Below are 27,399 nucleotides of genomic sequence, written 5' to 3'. Positions count from 1 at the left end.
CGCATATCTCTGGTGTGAAAAAAGGAGGGCTCACAAAGGTTTTGGAAACCACATCTTCAGGGGTTCATTAATTGAGGTATGGGAAAGATATAAGAATATTTTAGAACCAAAAGTCCCGCACTGGCTGTCCCCCTTGGAGGTAATGAGTGTTAAGAAAATTAATATGAGGGGAAAATGGGGTACATACAGTGAGTTGGTGACTAAGGAAGAAGGGAAATGGAAACTGAAACCATATGAACAAGTTAAAGAGTATACATATGATTGGCTGCACTATCGTCAGGTAAATGAAATATTTAAAAAAGATCTGAAGGAAAAAGGTTATGTAGAAAAGGAATCAACCTACCAAAAAGAGATACTAAATAATGAATACAAAATTCTGTCAAAAATGTATAAGATATTGCTGGAATGGCATACTAAGGATGAAGAGGTTAAATCGGTGATGATACAGCGGGCAAAGGATTTTGGGTATAATGTTCAATTTGAAGAATGGGAAAGATTGTGGAAAGAGAACATGAAATTTACGGCATGCACGTTGTTGAAGGAGAATGTAATGAAAATGTTTTATAGGTGGTATATGACTCCTGTAAAATTAGCAAAGATGTATAAGGTTGATAACAAATGTTGGAAATGTAAAGAGAAAGAAGGGACGTTCTTTCATCAGTGGTGGGAGTGTAAAAAAGTTAAAAGTTTTTGGGAAATGATTTACAACGAGATGAAAAAAATGTTAAGATATACTTTTGTGAAAAAACCCGAAGCTTTTCTTTTAGGGATGATAGGAACGGACATAAGAAGGAAAGACTTCAAACTTTTCCAATATGCAGTAACGGCAGCCAGAATCCTGTTGGCCCAGAAATGGAAACAAGAGGAGATACCGACGATAGAAGATTGGAGATTAAAACTGATAGACTATGCGGAACTGGACAAACTAACCGGGAAAATTAGATACACTAAAGACCAAAAGTTCATCGAAGACTGGGGAAAATTGGTTGATTATCTGAAGAATATCTGTGAGATGAACACAACGTTAGTGGGTTTCCAAGAGGCACTGTAAAAAGACAAACAAGTATTGTTTAAGGAAAATAAGGGGACTAAGGAGCAACAATGACAATATTAAAAAGAGGGAATGCGTTATAAAGATAGAAAAATGGATGACTTGCAAAGACGCTGAGGAAAGTCCAAAACAGACACAATTTGTTGAATTCGGGTTTAAATGTATAATTGTTGGAAAATTAATAAAAATTTATTTTAAAAAAAAAAGAGAGAGAAACATTGGGTGCCTCTAAGCCTACTTGCAAAATTGAACATCTAGAAAGGAGATACAGCTCAGACTCTTGACCTAAAATAGTCACTTGGTGTGTTGTTGTTTTTTTCTAATTTTGGTCTCTGTTATAACTAAGTGCCACCAAAAGTTCAGGAGTAAATAAATCATCCCAAAACAAGATAACCGCCTGCTCAGCTTCCAATTTGTCTATTCAATCACATACTGGCAAATGTAGGTTGTGCAATTGAAGTTGGTTTGCCGCTCTTGTGCAACAAACCGCCTTCCCACCCACCCCCAAAATTAGACTTTTTCTAGTAAGGAAAATGATGCAGGAAATGCACTGGAAAGTGCTGGATTACAAATGGTTGGTGCACCATTGTATAGGCTCCCCCTCAAACAAATCAGAATGAATGCTCAAAACACAGGTTGTCTAAAAGAGACTGTTGTGTAGAAACCCATGCACACATTCCACCACATAAATCTGAACTTTGCTTATCACACATGAAGTGTAGGTAGGTTCCCACAAGGCAAGACACAGCGATAACAGCAAGAACCTTTACTGAGCTACATACCTGGGAAACGGGGCAAAGCAACTGCTTATATACATTCCTAAAAGCCTGGGCCACTCCCACTCCCAACATGATTGGCTGTCTAAACTTCCAAGCTGCAAATCACAACCCATGGTTCAAAGGCCAATGGCAGAGGCCCAAACCCTGAAATGTTCTGTGATTGGACATCATGTATCGAATCAGAACACAGGAGCCCAGAATCCTTAGTCCAGCTCAGGTAAACACAAACCACTGAATACAAAACAACAAAGAAGATTGAACAGGCTTGTTCTTTACTGCTCTACAGGGCAGGACTAAAACCAATGGATGGATATTGCAAGGAAGCAGATTTTAGGTAAACATCAGGAAAAACTTCATAATTAGAGCCATCTGACAGCTTTAGATTCACCATCACAGGGCATATTAAACAGAGCTGGTGCTATTTTTCTGGAAAAAGAGGTACTGGAACTCACCATGAACACCTCCCTTGTCCTCTTAGAATGGCAATGGCTCTTACCTTAGAGGTGCTGGAACTGTGTTCCAGCTGAAAAAAAGCCCTGAGCAAAGCCTAGACAGCCCTATGTCAGGGATATCGTACTTGTACCCCACATTAAAGACCTTGAATTGAGAAACGGTTTGTCTAGATTTCCAAGATCCCTTCCAAACCTACAATTCTAAGTCCTGGGGCCTATTCTCATGGTAGGATTTATTGAGTGGTTCCAGAAAGTGAATTTTTTTTAGAATCATAGAATCGTTGAGTTGAAATGGACCATGAGGGCAATCTACTCCAACACCCTAAAATGCAGGAATATTTTGCCCAACGTAGGGCTCAAACTCACAACCCTGAAATTAAGTGTCTCATGCTCTACCGGACTGAGCTATGGAAGACGTGTGAAAATATATTGTAAAACTATATGGACATTTGGTGGAACCGATGGTGGGCCTTGAGGTCTCAAATGTCAGTGATGCCAAAATTTGGGGTCCCTCCGCCTCTCGTCTTCCATTTGGCAATATAGTTGCGGCAACCCCAAAGCTTCATGCCAGTGCAACCAAACAGGTCACACTCCCCCTAATTTACCTCTGGTGGAATGGGTGGCCTTTATGATCTAAGCTTGAAAACAGATAATTTTTGAAACAGGCTCTGCTGTCTACAGCTTGCACACTGATTTACTTTGCCTCACTTTGATTTCTGGTCAAACAAGTTTGGGAGGTTTTTGAAGGCTTACAGAACCCTGCCAACAAAGGTCCGTATAGTTAAAGCTATGGCTTTCCCAGTAGTGATGCATGGAAGTGAGAGCTGGACTATAAAAAAGGCTGATCGCCGAAGAATTGATGCTTTTGAATTATGGTGCTGGAGGAGACTCTTGAGAGTCCCATGGACTGCAAGAAGATCAAACCTATCCATTCTGAAGGAAATCAGCCCTAAAGTGCTCACTGGAAGGACAATTCGTGAAGCTGAGGCTCCAATACTTTGGCCACCTCATGAGAAGAGAAGACTCCCTGGAAAAGACCCTGATGTTGGGAAAGATGGAGGGCACAAGGAGAAGGGGACGACAGAGGACAAGATGGTTGGACAGTGTTCTCGAAGCATGAGTTTGACCAAACTGTGGGAGGCAGTGGAACACAGGAGTGCCTGGCGTGCTCTGGTCCATGGGGAAATGACTAAACAACACCAACAGAACCCCACAAAAATAGACACAGAGAGAGAGAGAGATGGACAAGAGAATACACAGAAAAGAATACATAGAAGTTGATTCCATGGGAAGAAAAGTCTCTTTCGCCACTGGAAGTTGGAATTACATTTCAGGCCAGTTGATCACCAAGGAAGGAGTGTAGGAGTGAAATGACTGCATTGGCCTGGCAATGGCACCAGCCCAATGCTACATGTTTCCAGGGGGAGAAGCTAAGGAGGCAGGAGGAATGTACATAAATCCTGTTATTTCTTAATGGGATTTTGGAGCTTATTTCCAAGCCAACACTTTGAAATGTACCCTGCAGCCTGCTTTATACTGAATTTTCAATCATGCTGAATAGCAATGTCCTTATCAGCAGTTCTTATACTCCAACGCTTTATCCAATATTTCTTACTTCCATGGACAGATCCACACCATACTCTCAGAGCCCATCCAACATACAGTACATTTAAAGCACATTACACCTCCCCCCTCAAAGGATCTTGGGAAATGTAGTTTCCTCCTCACAGAGCTACAATTCACAGCATCCCTGAAGAAACCACAGTTCCCAGGACTCTGGGGAAAGTCATGGGGTTTAAATGTGCATTGAGTGTGTTTTAAATGCATGCTGTGGATCCGCTCAGGACCCACACATAGTTCTCAGTGAAACCAAGGAGGAAAGTTAGTCATGACTCGAGACCCATTGATTTCAGTGGGAACTAAGCGCAATAATAGCAGCCCAGATTGAGCCATATGTCTGTAGATCCACTGAGTAACTATGAAGAATGAAGATGCACTAATTTTTAACCTGAAGAAATTTGGAGTGTAATTTGACATCAGGATTTAGACTTCAGAATTAAAATTCATTACCAAACTGATTGCCTTTCTCAGGGTTTCAATAAATCTTGTACTTGAACTATTAGAACCAAAAGGAAATTGTGTACTGTGTCAATGACAGACTTAGGTGCTCCAATTATCAGGATGCATTCAGTTACCCTTCGTTCTTACCCTATTATATTTGTTGTTGTTTAGTCGTGTCCAACTCTTCATGACCCCATGGACCAGAGCACGCCAGGCACTTCTTTCTTCCACTGCCTCCCACAGTTTGGCCAAACTCATGCTGGTAGCTTTGCAAACACTATCCAACCATCACGTCCTCTGTCGTCCCCTTCTCCTTGTGCCCTCCATCTTTCCCAGCATCAGGGTCTTTTCCAGGGAGTCTTCTCTTCTCATGAGGTGGCCAAAGTATTGGAGCCTCAGCTTCAGGATCTGTCCTTCCAGTGAGCACTCAGGGCTGATTTCCTTCAGAATGGAGAGGTTTGATCTTCTTGCAGTCCATGGGACTCTCAAGAGTCTCTTCCAGCTCCATAATTCAAAAGCATCAATTCTTTGGCGATCAGCCTTCTTTATGGTCCAGCTCTCACTTCCATACATCACTACTGGGAAAACCATGGCTTTTACTTTACGGACCTTTGTTGACAAGGTGATGTCTCTACTTTTTAAGATGCTGTCTAGGTTTGTCATTGCTTTTCTCCCGAGAAGCAGGCGTCTTTTAATTTTGTGGTTGCTGTCACCATCTGCAGTGATCATGGAGCCCAAGAAAGTATTTACACTTGACCAATGGCAATCCTCTTAAAGCTGCAGAAGCAACATTATTCTCTTGTGCACCTGGCTACATGACTGTGGCAGGACACTGTCCTATAAAACACTGCAGATTGACTGTCTGTGCTGCACTCACTCAGTAGCCTATGCTCCCTGCCTGAAAACTCCAGCTGTTTAGGCTTCAACTCCAGAGAGCAGCTTCTCACACCTCAGTCCAAACATGACCAACCAGTGTGTTCAACAGAAGGGAACAGGAAGCCTTTTGTGCTAAAGGAGGATTGACAGCCGAATAGATATGGGTAACAAAAGAGTCCTTTTAACTGCACACAACCTATTGATCTAAGAAAAGATAAGATATCTTTTACCCAAGAGCTTGCACAAGGTGGGATACCATCAGCATTATCCTCTGGGAGCAACTGGGAATTTTGAGTGTTCCTCTACTGGGCGTGTGTAGGGTTTAGGGGACAAAGAAACTCCACATTGCTTTTTGTCCAGTTTAATTTCCCATTTTTCTGTTGGTAGTATCCATTTTGCAATTATTCTCTCTCTCCCTCTCCAGGTAGCATTCTTTACCTGCTTTTGCACCTTCTGCATATCTAAACAAGAAAAGCCAAAAAAAGGGAACCCTGGGTTGTATGGGGGTGGTTTAGCAGAGGGAAAAGACAAATGAGACTGAAAAGGGTGGCAGATTTACAAAAGTACCCACAGAGCTTTTAAAGATAATTTCCCCCTCTCTCATAAACACGAGGACTCGTGATCATCCAATAAATCAGCAACAAGTTCAGACAAAAAGAAATATTTCTTTGTGCCATACTGTACATGGTTACCGTAACTCATGCTTTCATAGCCAGAAGATAGGCTAAATGGCTCTAAAAGAATTAGATTTATCCTCCATCAATGGTTATGGGCCACAATAGAAAGATACAACTTGGTGACCTCCAGTTATTGTTGGACTGCCAACCGTCATCAGCCCCAGTCAGCATAGCCAATGGTCAGGGATTATGGGAATTGTATTATATTCCTGAGATTACAATATGGCAGCAACATCAACTGAATGAGTGAAGCATCCCCAAGGAAGATGACAAGCAGAGCATGAAGACATCTGCTTGGGAGTCCAAATTGTGGCCATCTGATCTGATTCAGGAAGGCAAATCCTTTCTCATGAATCATTCCCAGGATCCTGGCTTGTCCCTAAAAGTAAGGGGATGTTGGCGCCTCAGACCAAATGGGGCTCCACTGTCTTCAAGGTGGTTCTTGCCGTTTCGCAAAATGCCAACAAATTCATACATCGCTGTGAGAACGCAGGCCACTAAAGCTGTTTCTTTAATACCGTGCCTCTCTCCAATCACAAAACAAAAATGTTATTAGAGCCCCGTAAATTTTATAAAACAGTATACACTGATGTATACGTAGGCTTAGCTCTCATAAGCAGCTGATGTGGTGGCTAAATTCCTTTCTGTCCTGAAGGATGTAATCCACCCTAGGTGGAAGAATACACCGTCTAAACCAAAATTAAACAATGGGATTAAAACAAAATCCTTATTAATTTACAATTAAAAGCAGCAGCAGAGACAATACATTCAGTTCCATGCCCAATCCAACACCCCCCCCCCTTCCCCCAAAGCTGGGGAAAAGGTTTCACCTGCCGCAGAAAACTGAAGCGGAATATTTTCCATGTGGTGATGGCAATGGAATCCACTCAGCAGATGGATGGCGATGGGGGAGGACACATAGTTAAGGGGGTTTAAGGTAAGGTTAAAGGTAAAGGGTAAAGGGACCCCTAACCATTAGGTCCAGTCGTGGCTGACTCTGGGGTTGCGGAGCTCATCTCGCTTTATTGGCCGAGGAAGCCGGTGTACAGCTTCCAGGTCATGTGACCAACATGACTAAGCCACTTCTGGCGAACCAGAGCAGCACACAGAAACGCCGTTTACCTTCCCGCCGGAGTGGTACCTATTTATCTACTTGCACTTTCACGTGCTTTCAAACTGCTAGGTTGGCAGGAGCAGGGACTGAGCAACGGGAGCTCACCCCGTCGCAGGGATTCGAACCACCGACCTTCTGATTGGCAAGTCCTAGGCTCTGTGGTTTAACCCACAGCGCCACCCGCATCCCTTTAAGGTAAGGTTACCAGATTTTTTTCAATGAATCTGGGGACACTTTAAATACATACATACATATATAAATACATATATACATACTACACGTTTAGGACGTTGATGATGCAGTGATGGCGGTGGCGGAGGCGCAGCCGCCGCCTTGACCTCAACCGCCATGTTTTCCCTTCCTCCGAGGCTTCTATCTCCTTTCTCCATGAGCCTGGGCAGCCCCTGGGTTGTCGGTTCTTCAGTAGTGGTGGTGGGAAGCGGTGTGCGGTGGGTCAGGCATGGAAGACGGAGAAGGGCCGAGAGCAGCAGCGGCGGCAAGGCTTGGGTAGCGCGATGCCTCCCTTCCCATCGGAGCAGCCCCAATCCCATTCCTACCTGCGTGCAAGCAGGAGGGGCATGGATCCCTCAGCTGGGAAGGGAGGCTTCCCGTTGCCTAACTGAGAGATCCCTGCCCCCTCCTGCTTGCACGTAAGCTCTGATAGGCCGTGTGAAGCCTCCCTTCACAGCTGAGAGATCCCCGCCCTGCTCCTGCTTACACGCCAGTAGGATTTGGGAGGCTGCTCCAATAGGCAGCATGAAGCCTCCCTTCACAGCTTAGTTGCTGGGGTCAGGGAAGGTGGAGGCAGCCCGGAAGCTGCATCTTAGCACCCCTGCACCACCATCATATGGGGACTTCTGAGCAGCTCCTGAAGCCAGCCAGAGCCAACTTCTCCGGGCTGCTGAGACTGCCGCTGCTGCATTTCCCGGGGACATTAGATGAAATCCGGGGACATTACGAGGATGGAATTTGTCCGGGGAACTATTCACAAATCCGGGGACTCTCCGTGGGAAACGGGGACATCTGGTAACCCTAGTTTAAGGGTATCTGAAGAAGTGTGCATGCACACGAAAGCTCATACCAAGAACTAACTTAGTTGGTCTTTAAGGTGCTACTGGAAGGAATTTTTTTATTTTGTTTTAAGGGGCAATGTTTCAGTAGCCAGCACACTGCCTTGCTCCTCCATGACTAGGAGAACACATGACACAAAATGAGCAACATGCAAAGTTTACCAGGTCAAACAATTTTGCCTCTTTTTTTAATCCCTTTGGCAGTGCACAGATTTCAGCTTGGCTTGCGTTTTGTAATGTAAACATGCAGAGTATGTGTAGCTCCAGCCTTAATTCAGTCATGTACTGCAAAAATAAATAAATACAAGCTTGCCATACGTCAGGAATATTCCTGACGTGTCCTGGTTTTCGGGTGTAAAAATGGCATGGGGGGGGATTTTATCAGGAAAAAACCCAGATGCATGGCAATGCGGTGGGAAAAGGAGCAGAAACAACTCAAAAAGCTTAAAATCACTATTTGTGGTTAGGTTTCCAAAAAAACAAACAAACCCTGAACAATTTTGGGGTCTTCCTAGAAAAAGCTAAACAACTTTGTGGGTGTCAGGAGTTTTACGTTTTTAAATATAGCAGCCCTAAATTTTAAAAAGTTCTAGCTAATATTTGGGATTATACTTCAGGCTCCCTCCAACATATATTTTACTAATATTACAGTTTTAGGGTTGTTGTTTTTTAATAAGTTTATTTGCTGCTTAGTGCATACTACAGAAAAAGTTGTCATGTTTTTTGCGTGTGTGTGTGTGTTTTAAGCATACATTACCAAATACATAAGATAAGAGGACATTATTATGGAAAAGTGCTCATCCCGCAATAACATAAAAAGGACACATTCCACCCCACCCAACTAAAAGACGAACACCAGTTGAGAGTGAAATGTCAGGCAGGGTGAGTAGGAATGTCTCCACCTGGCACCCAAAGGCTGATAGCCATAGCAAGTTTTATCACTTGCTATTACCCTACTGGCAGGAAAATATTTTACTCTTCTTTGCTTGCTTCTAGCAGCTACCAAAGTAGCTGGATGCTTATGAGTTTAAGGAGATGAATGGGCAGTGGCACAGCAGGTAACAGCATTCCCATATTGCTGCTACCCAGGCAAGAATGCAGTTGAGGTCTCTGTTCCTAGGACAAGAATTTGCTCTCTTGTTAAATATGTGGCTGTTGAATTTAAGATTAGAAAGGGCATTTCAGAGAAGCCCTGTGGCATGTTAATCTGTTCCAAAACGCCTGAGCCGTAACCACTGAATGAGCAGATAAATGGATCTTAGTGAGCAGGAGATTCTCTAAACATTGAGCAACTGTTCCACTTGCTACTATATAACAAAACAAACACCTGTAGAAATATTGGAGCTATATGTGTTGGTTTCTGTGTGTTGCCGCTGTGCAGTGCTTGGAGTCACAAGACTCTGTTTACATTCCAGAGATTCCATACTGTTGGAAGTCTCATGGGAGACATGAGACGGATGTGAGGTTTCCTGTTCTTTTGTTCCAGTTGCTCTCTGCTTTCACAGAGAGAGCATGTTTGTTGCTTTTCTGTCTGCATAGCTAGAAATAAAACTCTTAGCGATATAGTTCATAAATCTTGTCACTTCTGCTGCTTTGAAACTCTGCACAATGGGAACGTGCTTGGAGCCTTATCAAAGGCTCAGGTCGTTAATCACGTCGGAGGGCGAATCTGGAGGAGGCTCTCAGTCGAACGCAGGCTCCGACAATATGGTCATTAAATGTCTGCTTCCAGGCACAATCCTAGAACACAGAGAGACGCAGCTTTGGCAAGGACTGTACTGCAACTGTGTGGGAGAAGGTGAAAATTGCAGGTGAAAATTGCAACTGGGGCTGCACAGAAAACTACACACAGTTCCAGCTCAAAAGCTGCTAAGGCTTAGTTCCACAAGGAGTGTGTACTACTGTACCCAACCTAGAAGAGATAAAGAAGACCAAGGGCTGTGGTTTTCAGATGGGCAATCCTGGGATTTCTTGGGAAGTTTCTACAGGTTGTGTCATGAGAAGATCAATCAAAGCAGGCAAGCTTCTCTGAAAGACAGCCTGCCCATCACTACTGCAACACAAAGCCTTAGGTGAGTTCTGGTGCCCTCTTGCTGTTCCTACCATTCAATAGAGCTGGTGTGGGCCCTCCAGATGTTGCCGGACTACAGCTCCCATCATCCCTTACCACTTGCCCTATTAGCTAAGGCTGGTGGGAGTTGGGGTTCACACTTGCTACCCTTACTTTAGAGAATCCTTTACAGCACACAAGGGTCCTCATCAGATAGACCAATGTGAAGAAGGTTCCCAGAAGGTAGAAAACTGGGAAACTGTTGTTCTGTGACAGCGTTCCCCAACCTTTGCCCTCCAGTTGTTATGTAATACAACTCCCATCAACCCGGACTTGGTATGAACAATGGGAATTGTGCTCCAAAACACCTGGAGGACACCAAGCTTGGGGAAACTGGTCTAGGGTAATCTGGAGTCAGATGCTGGTCAGCTGAAGAAGCAAAGCCAGTGAAGTTAACTTTTTATTTAAGGCAACAAGCAACATTCTCGGTAGGTCTTGCCCTATGGAGCCGTTGCCAGGACTTATGGTCCCCACCTTCTACCCTCTCTAAAGCTCCTCCTCTCCCAGATGTTTCCCAAGCAGTCTCAAACTGCACCTGCGCACCTCTGGTTTCTGTTTCGCCATCCTCATTATCCTGCATGTTCTTGGAGACCAGGAGAGGGAAACTCTCTGGATTCTTCAATATTCAATATTCCATTGACCTCCCTCCTCTGTTTCAGCCTTAGAGTCTGAACTGCTCCCTGTCACAGGCTCTTCCTGCCCACTAAACCCTGTTGCCCCTTTGGCATCCAGCATCTCCTCCCTCTCTCCCCCCCCTGACCTCTTCTCAGTGTCCCATCACTAACCCCTGGGCTCTTAGCTTTCCTCCTCTGGGGTTTCCCTTGGCGGTTCCCTGGCTGGTGTCATCCAGCCAGTCCCTGGCAGATAATGGGTTCATATCTGGAGGAAGCTATTTGGAACACCGGGCCTCTATTGAGGCCCTAAATTTGAATTCAGGTATTGGTCTTAACATGAAACTATGGGCTAGCTAAATGGTTATTTGTTTTGACGTTCATACCCAAACCTGCCTACAAACCAGAGATTTATGGGGGGCAGGGGGCAGCAACCAGGATCTGAAATAATGCTTTGAAGTTGGTTTACAAATCCGTTCTAGCTGTGGATTCCAGTTACTGTAAGTGCAAACTCAAAACATTGAGTCAGGAAGCTCAGACCCTGCAAGTACGTAAATACAAAGCCACAATCACAACCGCTTTCAATAAGTAACTTTTAAAAAGACAAACAGAAGTACCAATTTTGCGCAGACGTTTTAAGGAACAGGAACAAAGGGACTGAGTTCCCGGTGGTATCTTACACACCCCAGGCATGTTTGACATTAAGGGAGTTGGTTGTTGTAGAAACCAAGTCCCATAGACTCATTAATTTTCAGCAGTAAGCACCATCCATCCCTTTTGTTGTTGTTTAAAAACTATGAGCTGTGCATATTACACTTATTATACAACAAAACACTCTTCCCTCTAAGCCGAAAGAGGTGGAATACGTTGTTTCGCCTCTCAGTGCTAAATGGCTTGCATTTCATATTGTTCTCACAGGAGAGGGTTTTGCTTAAATTTAAAATAGAATGAGGAGATCAGGAGTGGACTGAGAATTGTGATTCCCCTTTTTCTCAACTTTCAGTGTCAATGCATTCTGTCACAGCCCTCCTGCCTCCTTCCCAAAACCAGTTCTGCCACACTTGACTCTGCTTCCTTGCCCTTACATCACTATTTTCTTGGAACAACTTTTGTCTGTAAGATTATACTGGTTTGTGGTCTCCCAAAGAGCTCTTGCACTGCTTGAAAAAGAATTCATTGAAACCCCACAGCTTGCACATTATTGATTAAAGAGTCCACTTCAAGGCTTCCCTCTGTTACTTTCTCTAGAACCAACAGCACAGCAACACCCTGTAGTTACAGCCAACATTGCACACAAACCACCTACCTGAATTCAAAAACCAAGAACCAAAACACTAATAACAAATAAAGTTTCTTCTTTCTCACAAGACCAATGCATGCTGCTTGATCTGCTAAACCGAACTTCGTTGATTTAAGCCAGTTTGATCTCTTTGACATGAATTAGACTAAATCGTTTAAGTCCAAGTATGCCAGCTTATTTTAATTGTAAATTAGGTTAGCGTTATGAGAGATTTCCCCTTGAATACAGAAAAGTAATTTAAGTGCAGGATGTATCCTCTTCTGCGCAAGCCCCTTTGGAACACGATTTTTGCACAATTCCCATTTATTTGGGGAATATTTATTTATTAATGGGGAATGCGCAAAAGTTCTCCGTGTTTTGTGCCAAATGTCCTTTTGCTTCACAGTATACCAAAGTACTGAATTAACCACTCAGTGAATCAAAAGAGTTCAGAGCAAGCACATTCCTGGACTTAAAAAAAAAAAAAATCCACTCTCCACCTGGATTACATTTTAACCACAATTTTGGCCCAATCTGCAGCTGAACGCATCTTTAATTCAAGTAAACAAGGTTACCTTGGAGATGATTAGTGGTTCCCCATGCTCCAGTCCTCCTTTCAAAGTAAATCCCCATGGAGGACCTCCTTGTAGCAAAACCTCCAAATAAATGTATCTTCCTTTATGGGTTAAGTTTGCTTCCGAAGAAGAAATAATAGTCCTGTTTAAATTGTCCAGCATCCTCATGTTTATATTCTCAAGCACTCAACTGAAGCCAAAAGCAGGGACTGGAAGAGTCTGGGGAGGAGAGAGTAGAAGATTAAAATCCCTCACGTCCATGATGAATTGCCTCAAAGTCTACAGGATCGCAGGCTGCTAGGATTACCAGGAGGTTATGTTTTCCTTCTCAGCAGAAGTCCAGAAGGCAGAGCTCAATCTGCGCATCATTTCTATCTCAGAACTTCCAACTTTTTGGATGCAGCTTTTTGAACACGAAGCATTTCTCCCCGTGCAAACATTGATCCCGTGCAAGATCCTTCTTTTCACCTCTTCAATCTTTCCCTTAACATTTGCAATCGGTGGCTTTTCAGTATAAAAAGGGAAAAAAGAGGCATTTAAATGCTTTGGGTAGCAAGCTCCTCAAATGCACACCAATGCTTCATTATTATTTTTTTATATTGATTATCAGCCCTTTCTCCCCTTCTGTGAGCAATTTACCATTACAATGGCCGTTTTTTCCTCAGTTCATTGCATCCAAAGAATGAAAGCATCTCCCACCCCCTGTCTGCCAGCTCGCTTTTCTGCTAACTTCACAATTTTGTGACTTGTCAAAAGTAGCAGGGGGAAGGGAGTAAAAGCCTGGACCTTAAACAACTTGTTCTCTCGAGCTGGGGACTTGAAATAGTTTCCCAGCTGAGTTTATAAAGGGGGAAAGAGAGCGTGCCAGGAAAACAGGAAAGGCAGGTGAAATTAATCCCTTGAAAAAATGTTAAGGAGATAGCTTAGCTCTTTTCAGCAGTTTCTCACTGCACTCGCTTGCCCGTGTTGTCATGCCTGCTGCTAAATGAGAGTGTTCAACTGGGGGAAGGAGGGAGAGAGAGAAGAAGAAAACTTGTCTGTTTTTGCCACTGCATGCCAAAAAAAAAAACTGTGTGGTGCCTCATAACTGAGGTTTCCATATTTATAAGGACCCCAGAGGCTGTTGCCGTCATGGAGTTTCTTCTGCCTTCCGGGGAAAACATCACTTTGCTAATTATTTGTTGGGAAATGCTTCAGAATCTCCACTCCAATTCAATATTTGTTGGCCACAGATATGATTATGTGTTAGGCACCGGGTGATTTATGGGAGATCCCGCCCCAAAACGCTCCATGGATATCATCGATTCATAGCATCACAGAACTGCAGAGTTGGAAGGGAGTGTGAGGATCATCACTGTGAGGGGAGAGACTCCATCAGGCAAGGCCTCCTTCTACCTGCCTTGCCCTACCCTCCAGTCTCTCCTTCTCATTTTGTATTGTATTGTGTTGTGCACTGTGGTTTGCTGTTGTTTTATTGATTGGAGTTTAGAAATTATTGTAACTGTTGAGTGGATTTCTGTTTAATTTTGAAATGCTTATATTTAATATTATTCTATATTGCTTTAATGAATGTTGAATGTTATTTTATTTGCATATTGTATATTGTCTTATGCATATTGTCTTATTTATATGATGTTAGCCGCTCTGAGCCTGGCTTTGGCTGGGGAGAGCGGGATACAAATAAAATTTATTTATTACGGTATTTATTTATCCAGTCCAACCCCCCTGCAATGCAGAAAATTTTTTGCCCAACGTGGGGCTCGAACCCACGACTGTGAGATTAAAAGTCTCAGGCCCTATCCCAGCATCACATGAAGCATAACGTTAAGATATTGTCGACACTGAAATACATTCAGCTTCAGCAATCTTTACACATAACCATGTGTCTGGGAGCGGCCACCAAGACCACATAACCACATACCGTATTTTTTGCCCTATAGGACGCACTTTTTCCCCTCCAAAAATGAAGGGGAAATCTGGGTGCGTCCTATGGGGCGAATGCAGGCTTTCGCTGAAGCTTGGAGAGCGAGGGGGGTCGGTGCGCACCAACCCTCTCGCTCTCCAGGCTTCAGGAAGACATCCGCAGCCTAGGCAGCCCAGCGGGAGTTCCCGCAGGGCTGTCTAGGCTGCGGATAGTAGTCTGCTTCCCGGGCGCCGGGCGCTCTGAAAACAGAGCGTCCCGCGCACCGGACAGACATCTGCAGCATGGGGAGCCCTGCAGGAGTTCCCCGCAGGGCTCCCCACGCTGCGGATAGCAGCCTGCCGCCCGGCGCACCCTGAAGCAGAATGCCACACGCGCCAGACAGACATCAGCCAGCCTCACAAGCTCGGGGGACAGCAGGGAGGCGAAGCGCCGCCATCCCGCTGTTCCTCGACCTGGTTCAGTTTCCCCGATTTTTATTTTGGAAATAAAAATTCCTTTATTTCCCCCCCAAAAAAGTAGGAGCGTCCTATGGGACGGAGCGTCCTATGGGACGAAAAATACGGTAACCCTGGTCTTGAAAGACCTACATTGGCTCCCAGTACGTTTTTGAGCACAATTCAAAGTGTTGCTGCTGACCTTTAAAGCCCTAAACGGCCTTAGTCCAGTATATCTGAAGGAGAGTCTCCACCTCCATCGTTCTGCCCAGACACTGAGGTCCAGTGCTGAGGGCCTTCAGGCGGTTCCCTTGCTGTGAGAAGCAAAGCTACAGGGAACCAGGGAGAGGGTGGCACCCGCCCTGTGGAACGCCCTCCCACCAGATGTCAAAGAGAAAAACAACTACCAGACTTTTAGAAGACATCTGAAGGCAGCCCTGTTTAGGGAAGCTTTTAATGTTTAATAGACTGTTGTATTTTAATATTCTGTTGGAAGCTGCCCAGAGTGGCTGGGGAAACCCAGCCAGATGGGTGGGGTATAAATACTAAATTGTTGTTGTTGTTGTTGTTACTACTACTACTACCATGTCTTAAGCACCTCCTTATCCTGACCCTCAGAGCTCCTCTAAAAAAGCAACCACCACAAAACTCAACATACACCAGCAAATACCACTTAAGGGAATCTATATCCTGAGATTCTTACAGGGGGTTGGTCTAGATCAGGGGTGGCCAGCTCCCAAGAGGCAATGATCTACCCCCGTTTTTGGGGGGTTCAGGTCAAAGTTGTTGAGCTTCTGTGTGTAGAGCCAGTGATCTACCACAGATGTCCAGTGATCTGCCGGTAGATCACGATCTACTGTTGGATGACCCTGGTCTAGATGACCCATGGGATCCCTTCCAACTCTACAATTCAACGGAAAATCAAAGGAGCAGCTCCCAACTTCAATATGAATGGAGTACTTTCTTAAAATTGTTTTTTTACAGGGCCATTAAAGGGCCCCCTGTTACCTTGTGGTCATTTCTGCTCATCCTCCAAACTCCTTCCCCTGCTATTGCTGGCTTAACTTCTGTTATGTACTGAGTTGAATAGGATCCAAAAGGCAGCAGTCTGATTGGCCCTAGAACAATAGGATTCAGAATGCAGCAGTCTGATTGGTCCACAGGAGCTACCCAATCCAGCTCCAGGTGGAAGTGAATCCGCAACCTGATTGGCCACAGGGGAATCCCGGAATTAGCCAATCACGTGGGGCCCATTGTGTAAATAATGTATATAAGGCAGACATTCTGGGGGAACTTCCATTCCTCCTCACCACTATGAGCTGAATAAAGAGCATGAAATCCACTCTCGACTCCGGGTATATTTCACTGATCAACAAACCTAGGTTACGGTTGCCACTATTAACTTGGATCACACACCACAATGGAATGTCTAGCGGTCTTTTATTTTTTTTAATCAGTGAAATTTATTCTTCTTCATTTCTATACCGTTCTATATTTTAAAGAAAAAGTCTCAAAGCGGTTCACAACACATCAAAGCATCAAGTCCAGAATAATAATAAAAAATCAAGGTTCAAGGAGAATATTTCAGATCCTTTTCTAAGTGACATTTTGCTTTCCCCATTTTTTTTTTTTTACCTATTTCAACACGGAAGAAGGGGACTGTTTTTGGTCTCCCTATATCCATTTTTTATTTTCCTTTTATAATCATTAATATTTATCATTATTAATTGGAAATACATTTTATTATCAAGCACCCATCTCATAGGAACAGATCTTTACCAGCTGGTTTCTGTATTGCATTTTATTTTTTATATGTGCTCTGGTTGTTGTTTTAAAATGTGGATAGATTGTTGTTGTTGTTTTAAAAATTGTTTCTATGTGTTTTTATTGCATTTTAAATCATAGTAATACCTTCTCGTTTCTCTCTAGAAAGGGATGGATGAGATTTATTTTATGAAATTCTTATCATGTTCTTGTACTGCTACACCATGGAACACGCTTCTATCTTTGATCATAAATATTTCAGTTTAAGACTGTGTACCGTCAAAGTTTTCCCCAGTTCTATAAAATGCAAGACAATGATGTGCGTTATCAGCAAAGAGCGACAAGATATTTTTTTAGTGCCGTGAAATCCATAAATCAAATACCAAGCTGAAACTCCTTGTAAAATAAGTTCCTCTTTCAGAGAATAATATGTACGGTAACACTTGAGATGTTCAAAAAGTAAGAAGTGGTGACAATATTTGCAGCGGTTTCTCATTTCAGCTTCCCGTATGACATGATTGAGGATGATATGAGAAATACCTCTTCCTTAAGGGGTTTCAAGCATATACTGTATATAAGCACCTTATTCCTGCTATGCAAATTAACACAATTACTTAATCTAACTGTATTTTGCTCTCTCTGTCGCTGCACTTTCAGGATCTGAAAAAGAACCCTCTTAGTTGTAGACTGAATACGATCAGTTTCTGTTACAGTAGGTGCATAGCTTTCAAGCGTCCCTTATTTGGAGGGACAGTCCCTTATCCCAGCGCCATGTCCCGCTGCTGTCCCTTATTGATGGATGTCCCTTAAATTTCCCGGGTTTCAAAGGAAGCAGCTCCCCTCCCTCAATCCCTCCCTCCCTGCCGGCCAGGGAGGAGGGAGGCTCCAACTGTGTTGCTTGGCTGCCCAGCCCGCCCCCCTCCGGCCTCCTCTCACCAGTCTCGGCCCCTGGGAGCCCCTCCCCACCGGGACTGGCGGGAGCCTCGGGCCCTTCTGCCGCCATCCTCCTTGTGGCCGCCGAACTGAGCATCTCTGCCTGGGGCCTCCCCTCTGCCCGTTGTCGTTGCTCCCGCTCCCGCTAGGGTGTACTGCGGCTGTGCCGCCGAAGGACCCGGATGAGATGGGCAGCCTGGCATGGCCTATGAATTGCTGAGGAGCCTTGAGAGGAGAGCGAGGGCAACCACAGAGAAAGCAGTTCAGAGAGAGGAGGGAGAGGAGGAGGCGGAGGCGTGGGCAGGTGTTCCAAGGGCTACAAGGGAAGGACCGCAAGCGCTTCTCTCATAGATTTGTAGTGGTAGACTAGCATAGATGGTCTGATCTGTGGGTTTACTTCTGGCGCTATTTCCCCCCCCTCCTCCCGCCCCACCTGATGGAATTGAGAGCTGCAGATGGAGCAAGAGAGAAAAGATACAGAACTGCAGCAGCATCTTTGTGGCTTGGACTTCGTTTTGTGCGAATTTAATTGCAGTGTTTCATCAGCTGGTGTCTTGAGCAGCAACCTCTGGGAACAAAGGGCTAAAAACTGGCGCTGCTCTCCAAAATTATCTGGTCCCATCCCTTTTAACTTCATATTTTAGCTGGTTGACTAAAATCCCTTATTTTGGCTGCTGGTCCCTTATTTTCAAATCTGTAAGTTGACAGCTATGAGTAGGTGAAATGCAAGCAAAGCATCAAGACAGATAAGTCCGCTACAATTAATGCTTGGCTGCATACTTGATAGAACAGCTCTCCCCAACCATAAACATAAAATATCTATGAGCCTTCAAATGTGGTTTGACGCCAGTTGTCATCAGCTTTAGATGGTATGGTGCATGGGTAGGCAAATTAAGGCCCAGGGGCCAGATCCGGTCCAACTGCCTTCTAAATCCGGCCTGCGGACGGTCCAGAAAGCAGCGTGTTTTTTGTGTGTTTTTTTTCCCCAAAAAAATTATTAATTTCCCCAAGATTTTTTAAACAAACAAACAAATAAACAAACATAAATCTCAACTGTATTTAAACCAAACTTAATAACATTGTTAGGTGACTTCCTCGTATCCCCCTGGTTGAATTTCAGTGTATATCATTTTAACGGTTTTCCAAAACCACTTTGTTGTTGTTGTTTAGTCGTTTGTCGTGTTCGACTCTTTGTGACCCCATGGACCAGAGCACACCAGGCACTCCTGTCGTCCACTGCCTCCCGCAATTTGGTCAAACTCATGTTGGTAGCTTTGAGAACACTGTCCAACCATCTTGTCCTCTGTCGTCCCCTTCTCCTTGTGCCCTCCATCTTTCCCAACATCAGGGTCTTTTCCAGGGAGTCTTCTCTTCTCATGAGGTGGCCAAAGTATTGGAGTCTCAGCTTCAGGATCTGTCCTTCCAGTGAGCACTCAGGGCTGATTTCCTTAAGAATGAACCCAAAACCACTATTCTTATAAAATTAACTTAATCACTTAACATCATCATATTTTCCTTTCCAATTCATTATTAAACATATTAATTCATCCGATTACCTAGTTATGTCCTAAGCCTATCTGTTATTTGCAAACTTCTCCAATTAATTTAACTAAACATATTTAACTAAATAGTCTTTAAATTTCGTCCATTCTTCCTGATAATCCTCCTCCTTCTGGTCACGGACTCTTCCAGTCAGTTTGGCTAGCTCCGAAAAGTCCATCATCTTCATCTGCCAATCTTCCACTGTTGGTACTTCTTGTGTTTTCCACTTCTTAGCTAATAAAATTTGAGCAGCAGTTGTGGCATACAAAAATAATTTAACATCCTTCTTGGGCAATTCCAAACCTGTTATTCCAACAAGTTTCTTACTGAATATATCTTACTGAATGTATAGTTCAACATTTTTTCCCAGTTCATTATAAATCTTCTCCCATAAGTCTTTCACCTTGGGGCAAGTCCACCACATGTGATAAAAAGTACTCTCTTTATCTTTACATTTCCAACATAAATTCTCACTGTTATGGTAAATCTTTGCTAATTTTAGGAATCAGCATGTTTTTACATGAGCAGAATGTGTTCTTTTATTTCAAATGCATCTCTGGGTTATTTGTGGGTGTTATGTACTGAGTTAAATAGGATCCAAAATCCCTGACCACTGGTCCTGCTAGCTAGAGATGATGGGAGTTGTAGTCCCAAAACGGGCTGGAGGGCCAAGTTTGGTCATCACTGCCTTATATACTGTATCCCTCAACTAGAAGTTAATACCTAGAAAGTAGTTAAAAATAAAAGCCACCAGGTGTCAGTAGAGGATCAAGTTCCAATATTTATTTATTTTCTTTCCTTTCCATTCGCAGTCTGCTTCCTATGAAACATACCAAAGCAATTCTCTAGTGTCTCCTTCAAGGATTGTGGGGTCTGCTTCTATTAGGTAAGGGATGCACCGAGAATCCAATATTTATGCAAAAGTGTCGGCTAAGATCTATTACAGTAGGTTTTTCCATCCAATTGACTTTCTATAGATGTACTCAAGTGTTTATGTTCCTTTTTAATAAGCAAATAAATTTTAAAAATCCAAAAATTATTGTTAATTCTTACATATGATATCAGTAGCTTTGGAATTAATCCACTCAAAAATTCCCCCCAAAATTCTTGCTTCTCACCTCCAACTGTAATATACCGTATTGGCCCAAATATAAGCCGCACCCGAATATAAGCCGCACCTTTAAAATTGGAAGGGGGAAAAGAAAAAAAAAAGGAAAAAATACCAGAATATAAGCCACTCCATTCCTCGATGCTCCTGGCCGTGAATATAAGCTGCACTATAACTTTTCAAGGTTGGGATTTGGGGCGTAAGTGAGGCTTATATTCAGGCCTATATGGTATATACCAGATCACATTATATATGGATTCTTCAAAGAATGAACAATTCTCTTTTCGTATGTATTCCATTTATAAATTGGGCATCACTACACCCAGAGGCTACATCTTTTTCTTCATTTTGCTCCCCACCCCTTTTGTCAAACAAGAAATAGTTCCTGCACAAAACCAAGAGGGGAAAAAAATGGGTTGCAGGATGTCTTTCTGGTTTCCTTCTATTGTAAATAAAAATATGCCCTTTTCCCTTATGGGGTATCCAAGAGCCCATATAGAGTCCTTACATAGGTTCCCTATTGATAGGAGAGAATAACAGAGGCCAACCAGAGAATATTGAGAAGCAAAGCAGCTAGTAAGCTTGATCTTTATTGATCTGTTGCAACAGGGTGCTCCCCTTACATGCAGGAAAGAAGGAGGACCCAGAACAATGGCCTGCAAGGCCTTATAAAGACTATTGAAATTGCCACCCTGTAGATCAAGACCACCCCCAGAAACATTATGCATTCATCACAGAAGGGGTGTAACCTAAGACCACACCTCACATAAGGCGGTCTAAAACAGAACATTTGCATGTTGTTTTCTCCTGTCGCTTTGTTTATTTCCTGTCTGGCAGGTTACTTGATTGGATTTCTTGGGGAGCCTGGGCAGTCTTGTAATGATAAGGCTCACACCCTTATTCAAACACAAATTAAGACAGGATTTGTGAAGGAAGAGACAATGGGGAAGCTTTTCCATTTTGACCATGCAGAGAAACATTTGCTCGGTTTAGGAATCAAAATGGTTCCAGGTTGGCTTTCCTGTGCTGATCTATGTACGTGCGGTTATGAACATCACCATATATCTAAGACTATAAAATTCCTATCACACTTCCTAGGATGTAGAGTCATGAGGTAATACCAGTATAGAGTTATTGTACATCTATTGTTATTAAAGTGTCAGTATCATCCGCTTCTATTACGTTACTCTTATTTATAGTCCATGGAATCTTGTATGTAAGAGGGAATCAAAGGAACAAATGGCCTACAAAGTTAATCCACAAACGGAGAAAAAATGCTAAAGAATGAAATTGTACCCTGAGGTACTTATTCCCTTTATGGATTTTAGGTAGGCTGTAAAAGAAAAAAAAAAGAAAGAGTCTTATTGGAATTTTATTATGCAAATATATTTGTTTCTCCTTTGTGATTTTCCTGAAATTCAGTCCTTCTTCTAAAACAAACCTTATTTCTATTACTGGCTTCATTTGCAGGATTTACTGGACCTACGTGATATGCTGGCTGACTTCTAAATGACATTTAACTTCATTGTTAAAACAGGAGTGGCTTACCACAGCTTCCTCTGCTGTGACTAAGCTTGAACAATGTGATGATCCTCATGATTTAAATCAGACCAAGGAAGCGCTGCTGAGAGCTACGCACATCAACTCTTGTAAGTTGTTACCAATCCGTCTGTTCGATACTAATTCTAATACGAATCAAACTGTCCGATTTTGTTGAAAAGTCCTTACTGACCAAATTCTTGCAGCTGATAGTTATTTATGTCTAGTAATTTCATCCGTGCGGGTTTTGTGCTTGCAAGTTTTCCATTGGCATCTGGTTGGCCACTGTGAAAACAGGATGGCAGAAGCCAGGCAAAAACGATTGAGGTGGGTTAGTGAAGGACATTGCTTGGGGGGAGGAAATAGCCTTTGCGGAGTCCTGAAAACTAAACAGAAAAGTGTGGAGGGCGACATTTGACGCTTAGGCCTGAGGTTCCCTGCTGCTGAAGATGCTTCAGCAATAAATTCAGGATCCTCCAGGGGTGGACAACTCCCAAGAGACTGCGATCTACTCACAGAGTTAAAAACGGGCAGTCATCTACCTTTTGGGGGGTTCAGGTCATGGCTGTTGTGCTTTTTTAAAGAAGGAAAGCCCCGTTTTGAGGGTGTGCAGGGTAAATGTAGGGACGCGGGTGGTGCTGTGGGTAAAACCTCAGCGCCTAGGACTTGCCGATCACATGGTCGGCGGTTCGAATCCCCGCGGCGGGGTGCGCTCCCATTGTTCGGTCCCAGCGCCTGCCAACCTAGCAGTTCGAAAGCACCCCACGGGTGCAAGTAGATAAATAGGGACCACTTACCAGCGGGAAGGTAAACGGCGTTCCGTGTGCTGCGCTGGCTCGCCAGATGCAGCTTGTCACGCTGGCCACGTGACCCGGAAGTGTCTGCGGACAGCGCTGGCTCCCTGCCTATAGAGTGAGATGAGCGCACAACCCAAGCAGTGGTGGCTGCAATGGAGCATCCCATTGCCCTTGGACTTTACTGCCTATAAAACCCAATTGAGAGAGTGGATCCTGATCAAAACCTGGAAGGAGTCAAAGTTGCAGCCCACCTGTGAAAAGCCTTCTGAATAAAGATTCTGGATGTGGTGTCAGAGCCATGGGGGGGGGGTTGGATTTTACATTGCAATTTGCAGACACGATGGGTGTGAACTTCAGCAACTTTGCCCAGACTTTATTATTTCAAAGGGGTCCAAAGGGACCAGCATTTATATCTCGCGGGGGGGGGGGGTTAAGAAATGTCCCTACTTTCATCTACGTAACGTTGGAGAGTATGCAGTTTACAAATTAGTACTCCACCTCTTCAGATCAGCTTGGTAGTTCTTTTCCTATTCATGGATATTTTCCTTGCTGGAAGTTGGGAGCTATCTACTATCTGACTGTTTTACTTTCAATGCCATCCTGAACATGTTGGTTTATAAGCAGCCGAGGCACTTTTCTTCTTCGCCTTTGCATTTCTTAGTTTGGACTTACTGTAAGTTATTGTAAGTTTAAATGAAATCTGCTGCAACTGGATTTCTTATGGGCAGTGCCAATCCTGAATGTATTGGATATGTGACCACTATGCTCATTTGCCTTCAGTAGCAGTAAAGTTCTGCTGGATGGAATACAATTGCCTCTGATCCACCAGCATTACGCTCACTTACGGACTCTTTGTTAAAATCGTGTTTATGGAAGACAATCTTACTCGGCTACAAGTGATTGCCAAAGAAAATGAAGAAGATGCTTGCGAAACATGCACCACTTATAAATGCCATTTCCAACTCCTCGAAAGATTCCATCAACGGTGTCTCTGAAAAAATTCGCACATGACTTGGGAAGACAGGCGAACTGAAGCCAGTGTAGTGGAAGAAGTAAAGATCACCAGTGTTGAAGCAATGATTCATCAACATCAACTTGGTTGGACTGAACAAAAAAAAATTCATTCCAGTAGCACCTAAAAAAACCCAACTAAGTTAGTTCTTGGTATGAGCTTTCGTGTGCATGCACACTTCTTCAGATACAAGAAGTGTGCATGCACACGAAAGCTCATACCAAGAACTAACTTAGTTGGTCTTTAAGGTGCTACTGGAAGGAATTTTTTTTTTTGTTTTGACTATGGCAGACCAACACGGCTACCTATCTGTAACTTGGTTGGACTGGTCATGTTGTGCGGATGCCATCATCTTCCAAAGCAAGTACTCTATTCCGAACTTTAAAATGGAAAGCGTAATGCTGGTGGTCAACAAAAGAGGTTTAAAGACTGCCACAAGGCAAATCTAAAAAAAATGTAGTATAAACACCTGGGAAACAACTGTGAAACACTGGACTGCGAGTGCTCCTTTGGAGAAAAGCCTTTACCAAAGGCGTCATGGGTTTTTGAAGACACTCGAAATCAGAATGAAAGGGAGAAATGTGTTAAGAGGAGGGCACGCTTGGCAAACCCTCACCGTGATCAACTCCCACCCGGAAACATGTGTCCCCACTGTGGAAGGACGTGTGGATCCAGAATTGGCCTCCACAGTCACTTATGGACTCACTGTTAAAACTGTGTTTATGGAAGAAGAAGAGGAGTTTGGATTTGATATCCCGCTTTATCACTACCCTAAGGAGTCTCAAAGCGGCTAACAATCTCCTTTCCCTTCCTCCCCCACAACAAATGCTCTGTGACGTGAGTGAGCTGAGAGACTTCAGAGAAGTGTGACTAGCCCAAGGTCACCCAGCAGCTGCATGTGGAGGAGCAGGGAAGCGAACCTGGTTCACCAGATTATGAGTCCACCGCTCTTAACCACTACACCACACTTACAATCTTACTCAGCTATGAGTGATTGCCAAAGAAGAAGATAAGAGAACAAGGGAGGTGAATTCTAGGGGAAATAGCACTAGCAGAGACATCATTTTGCCAACAAAGGTCCGTATAGTTAAAGCTCTGGTTTTCCCATTAGTGATGTATGGAAGTAAGAGCTGGACCATAAAGAAGGCTGATCGCCGAAGAATTGATGCTTTTGAATTATGGTGCTGGAGGAGACTCTTGAGAGTCCCATGGACTGCAAGAAGATCAAACCTCTCCATTCTGAAGGAAATCAGCCCTGAGTGCTCACTGGAAGGGCAGATCCTGAAGCTGAGACTCCAATACTTTGGCCATCTCATGAGAAGAGAAGACTCCCTGGGAAAGACCCTGATGTTGGGAAAGATGGAGGGCACAAGGAGAAGGGGACGACAGACGACGGGATGGTTGGACAGTGTTCTCGAAGCTACCAGCATGAGTTTGACTAAACTGTGGGAGGCAGTGGAAGACAGAAGTGCCTGGCGTGCTCTGGTCCATGGGGTCACTGTTGTAAATAAAAATATGCCCTTTTCCCTTATGGGGTATCCAAGAGCCCATATAGAGTCCTTACATAGGTTCCCTATTGGTAGGAGAAAATAACAGAGGCCAACCAGAGAATATTGAGAAGCAAAGCAGCTAGTAAGCTTGATCTTTATTGATCTGTTGCAACAGGGTGCTCCCCTCACAGGCTGGAGAGGAAGAGGACCCAGAACAATGGCCTGCAAGGCCTTATAAAGACTATTGAAATTGCCACCCTGTAGATCAAGACCACCCCCAGAAACATTATGCATCCATCACAGAAGGGGTGTAACCTAAGAGCACACCTCAGATAAGGCGGTCTAAAACAGAACATTTGCATGTTGTTTTCTCCTGTCACTTTGTTTATTTCCTGTCTGGCAGGTTACTTGATTGGATTTCTTGGGGAGCCTGGGCAGTCTTGTAATGATAAAGCTCACACCCTTATTCAAACACAAATTAAGACAGGATTTGTGAAGGAAGAGACAATGGGGAAGCTTTTCCATTTTGACCATGCAGAGAAACATTTGCTCGGTTTAGGAATCAAAATGGTTCCAGGTTGGCTTTCCTGTGCTGATCTATGTACGTGTGGTTATGAACGTTGCCATATATCTAAAACCATAAAATTCCTATTACATCACGAAGAGTCGGATACCACTAAACGACTAAACAACAACAACAAATACTTGTTCAACAATGAAGGGGGGGGGAATCCTTTCAGAGAAAGATGTTTGGACAAGGCAGGCTAGTGGCAGTTGGGGGGTGTTTTTTTTATTATTTTCCCATCGGCTGTTCTTCTGACTGTGGTGGGGGATGTGATAGGAATTTTATGGACTTAGATATATGGTAATGTTCATAAGTGTACTTACCAAGCACGTACATAGATCAGCACAGGAAGACCGACCTGGAACCATTTTGATTCCTAAACTGAGCAAATGTTTTCTCTGCAAGGTCAAAGTGGGAAACCTCCCATGGTCTCCTTCCTCACAAATCCTGGCTTAAGGGCACATTTAAGATATGAATAGGGTGTGAACCTGTGACCTGGCCCAGGAACTAAGTATTTATCATTACAAAAGACTGGCCAGGCTCCCCAGGCAATCCAATCTAGTAAGCAGGGTATGCAATCAAGTAACCTGCCAGACAGGAGATAAGACAGGAGAAAAACAACATTCAAATTTCTGTTTAGACCTCCTTTTTTTGTGATGTAGGTGTGATGTATCTGGGGGGTCTTAGGTTACACCCTTTCTGTGATGTTTGTACAGCTGGGTTCCTGTTATACATGAGCTCAAGTTAATGGATTTTAGCTAATGGATCACTGAAGAAGGAATTTGGGAGTTATTGGGGCCTCATTTGGGTAGCTGTGTTCAGGCTTGGGTAGCATGTCCCTTCATATGTATGATGTTTCTGGGGGTGGTCTTGTTCTACAGGGTGGCAATTTCAAAAGTCTTTATAAGGTATTGCGTGCCATTTTTCGGGGTTCCTCCTCTCTCCTCGTTGCACCCTGTTGCAACAGTTCAATAAAGATCAAGTTTACTAGCTGCTTTGCTTCTCAATATTCTCTGGTTGGCCTCTGTTATCTTCTCCTACCAATAGGGCAGTGTTTTTCAACCTCTGTTCCGCGTAGTGTGCCGCGAGATGTTGCCTGGTGTGCCATGGGAAAATTTGAAAAATTCTCAAGATTTAAAAATAAAGTATTTTATAATTTTTCATATTTCTTTTTACTTACTATTTCATAATAAAGTAATTATAAAATACTTTCTTTGTGTTTATTTGATTCCTATTCAAGAGAATTACTCTATATATAGTCAATATAGACACAGAGTTAAATTTTTTAACATTTTCTAATGGTGGTGTTTTCAATATAGACACAGAGTTACATTTTTTAACATTTTCTAATGGTGGTGTTTTCATGAAACAAGTGTGCCTTTGCCCAAAAAAGGTTGAAAAACACTGCAATAGGGAACCCACTTAAGGACTCTATATGGGCTCTTGGATACCCCATAAGGGAAAAGGGCAATTTTTGTTTACAACAGGGACAATTAAAAAAAAAAAAGCTCCTGTCTGAATAAGAAGGGGGGAACTCCAACGAAAAGTATAAATAATATAAGCTCCTTCAGAAGGGGCTCGAGCGTGTCGCTCTGCATCATTCCTAGCTCTGTGGGCTGCTTCTTGGTCAGCCATC

The 27,399-nt window shown here is 43.5% G+C and overlaps 1 protein-coding gene and 1 long non-coding RNA gene across 2 annotated transcripts in view; both read right to left on the bottom strand.

Annotated features, from left to right (window-relative positions):
- The window catches only part of SHROOM3 (shroom family member 3), a 222,781-nt gene extending 209,513 nt beyond the window's left edge, over positions 1 to 13,268 (bottom strand). Inside the window, exon 1 of the mRNA XM_081924742.1 lies at positions 12,656 to 13,268. Within this exon, the coding sequence (XP_081780868.1) occupies positions 12,656 to 12,823 (168 nt within the window). The 5' untranslated portion in view covers positions 12,824 to 13,268. The remainder of the gene's footprint in view (positions 1 to 12,655) is intronic.
- Positions 1 to 27,399, bottom strand: part of LOC309377872 — a 239,761-nt gene that overhangs the window by 209,513 nt on the left and 2,849 nt on the right. The gene's annotated exons all lie outside the window — the stretch shown is intronic.

Source organism: Podarcis melisellensis, assembly GCF_964234715.1.
Source record: "Podarcis melisellensis genome assembly, chromosome: 9".
Classification (NCBI taxonomy): domain Eukaryota; kingdom Metazoa; phylum Chordata; class Lepidosauria; order Squamata; family Lacertidae; genus Podarcis; species Podarcis melisellensis.
Note: the sequence above shows the minus strand (reverse complement) of the source record. Positions and strands in the feature narration are given on the sequence as shown.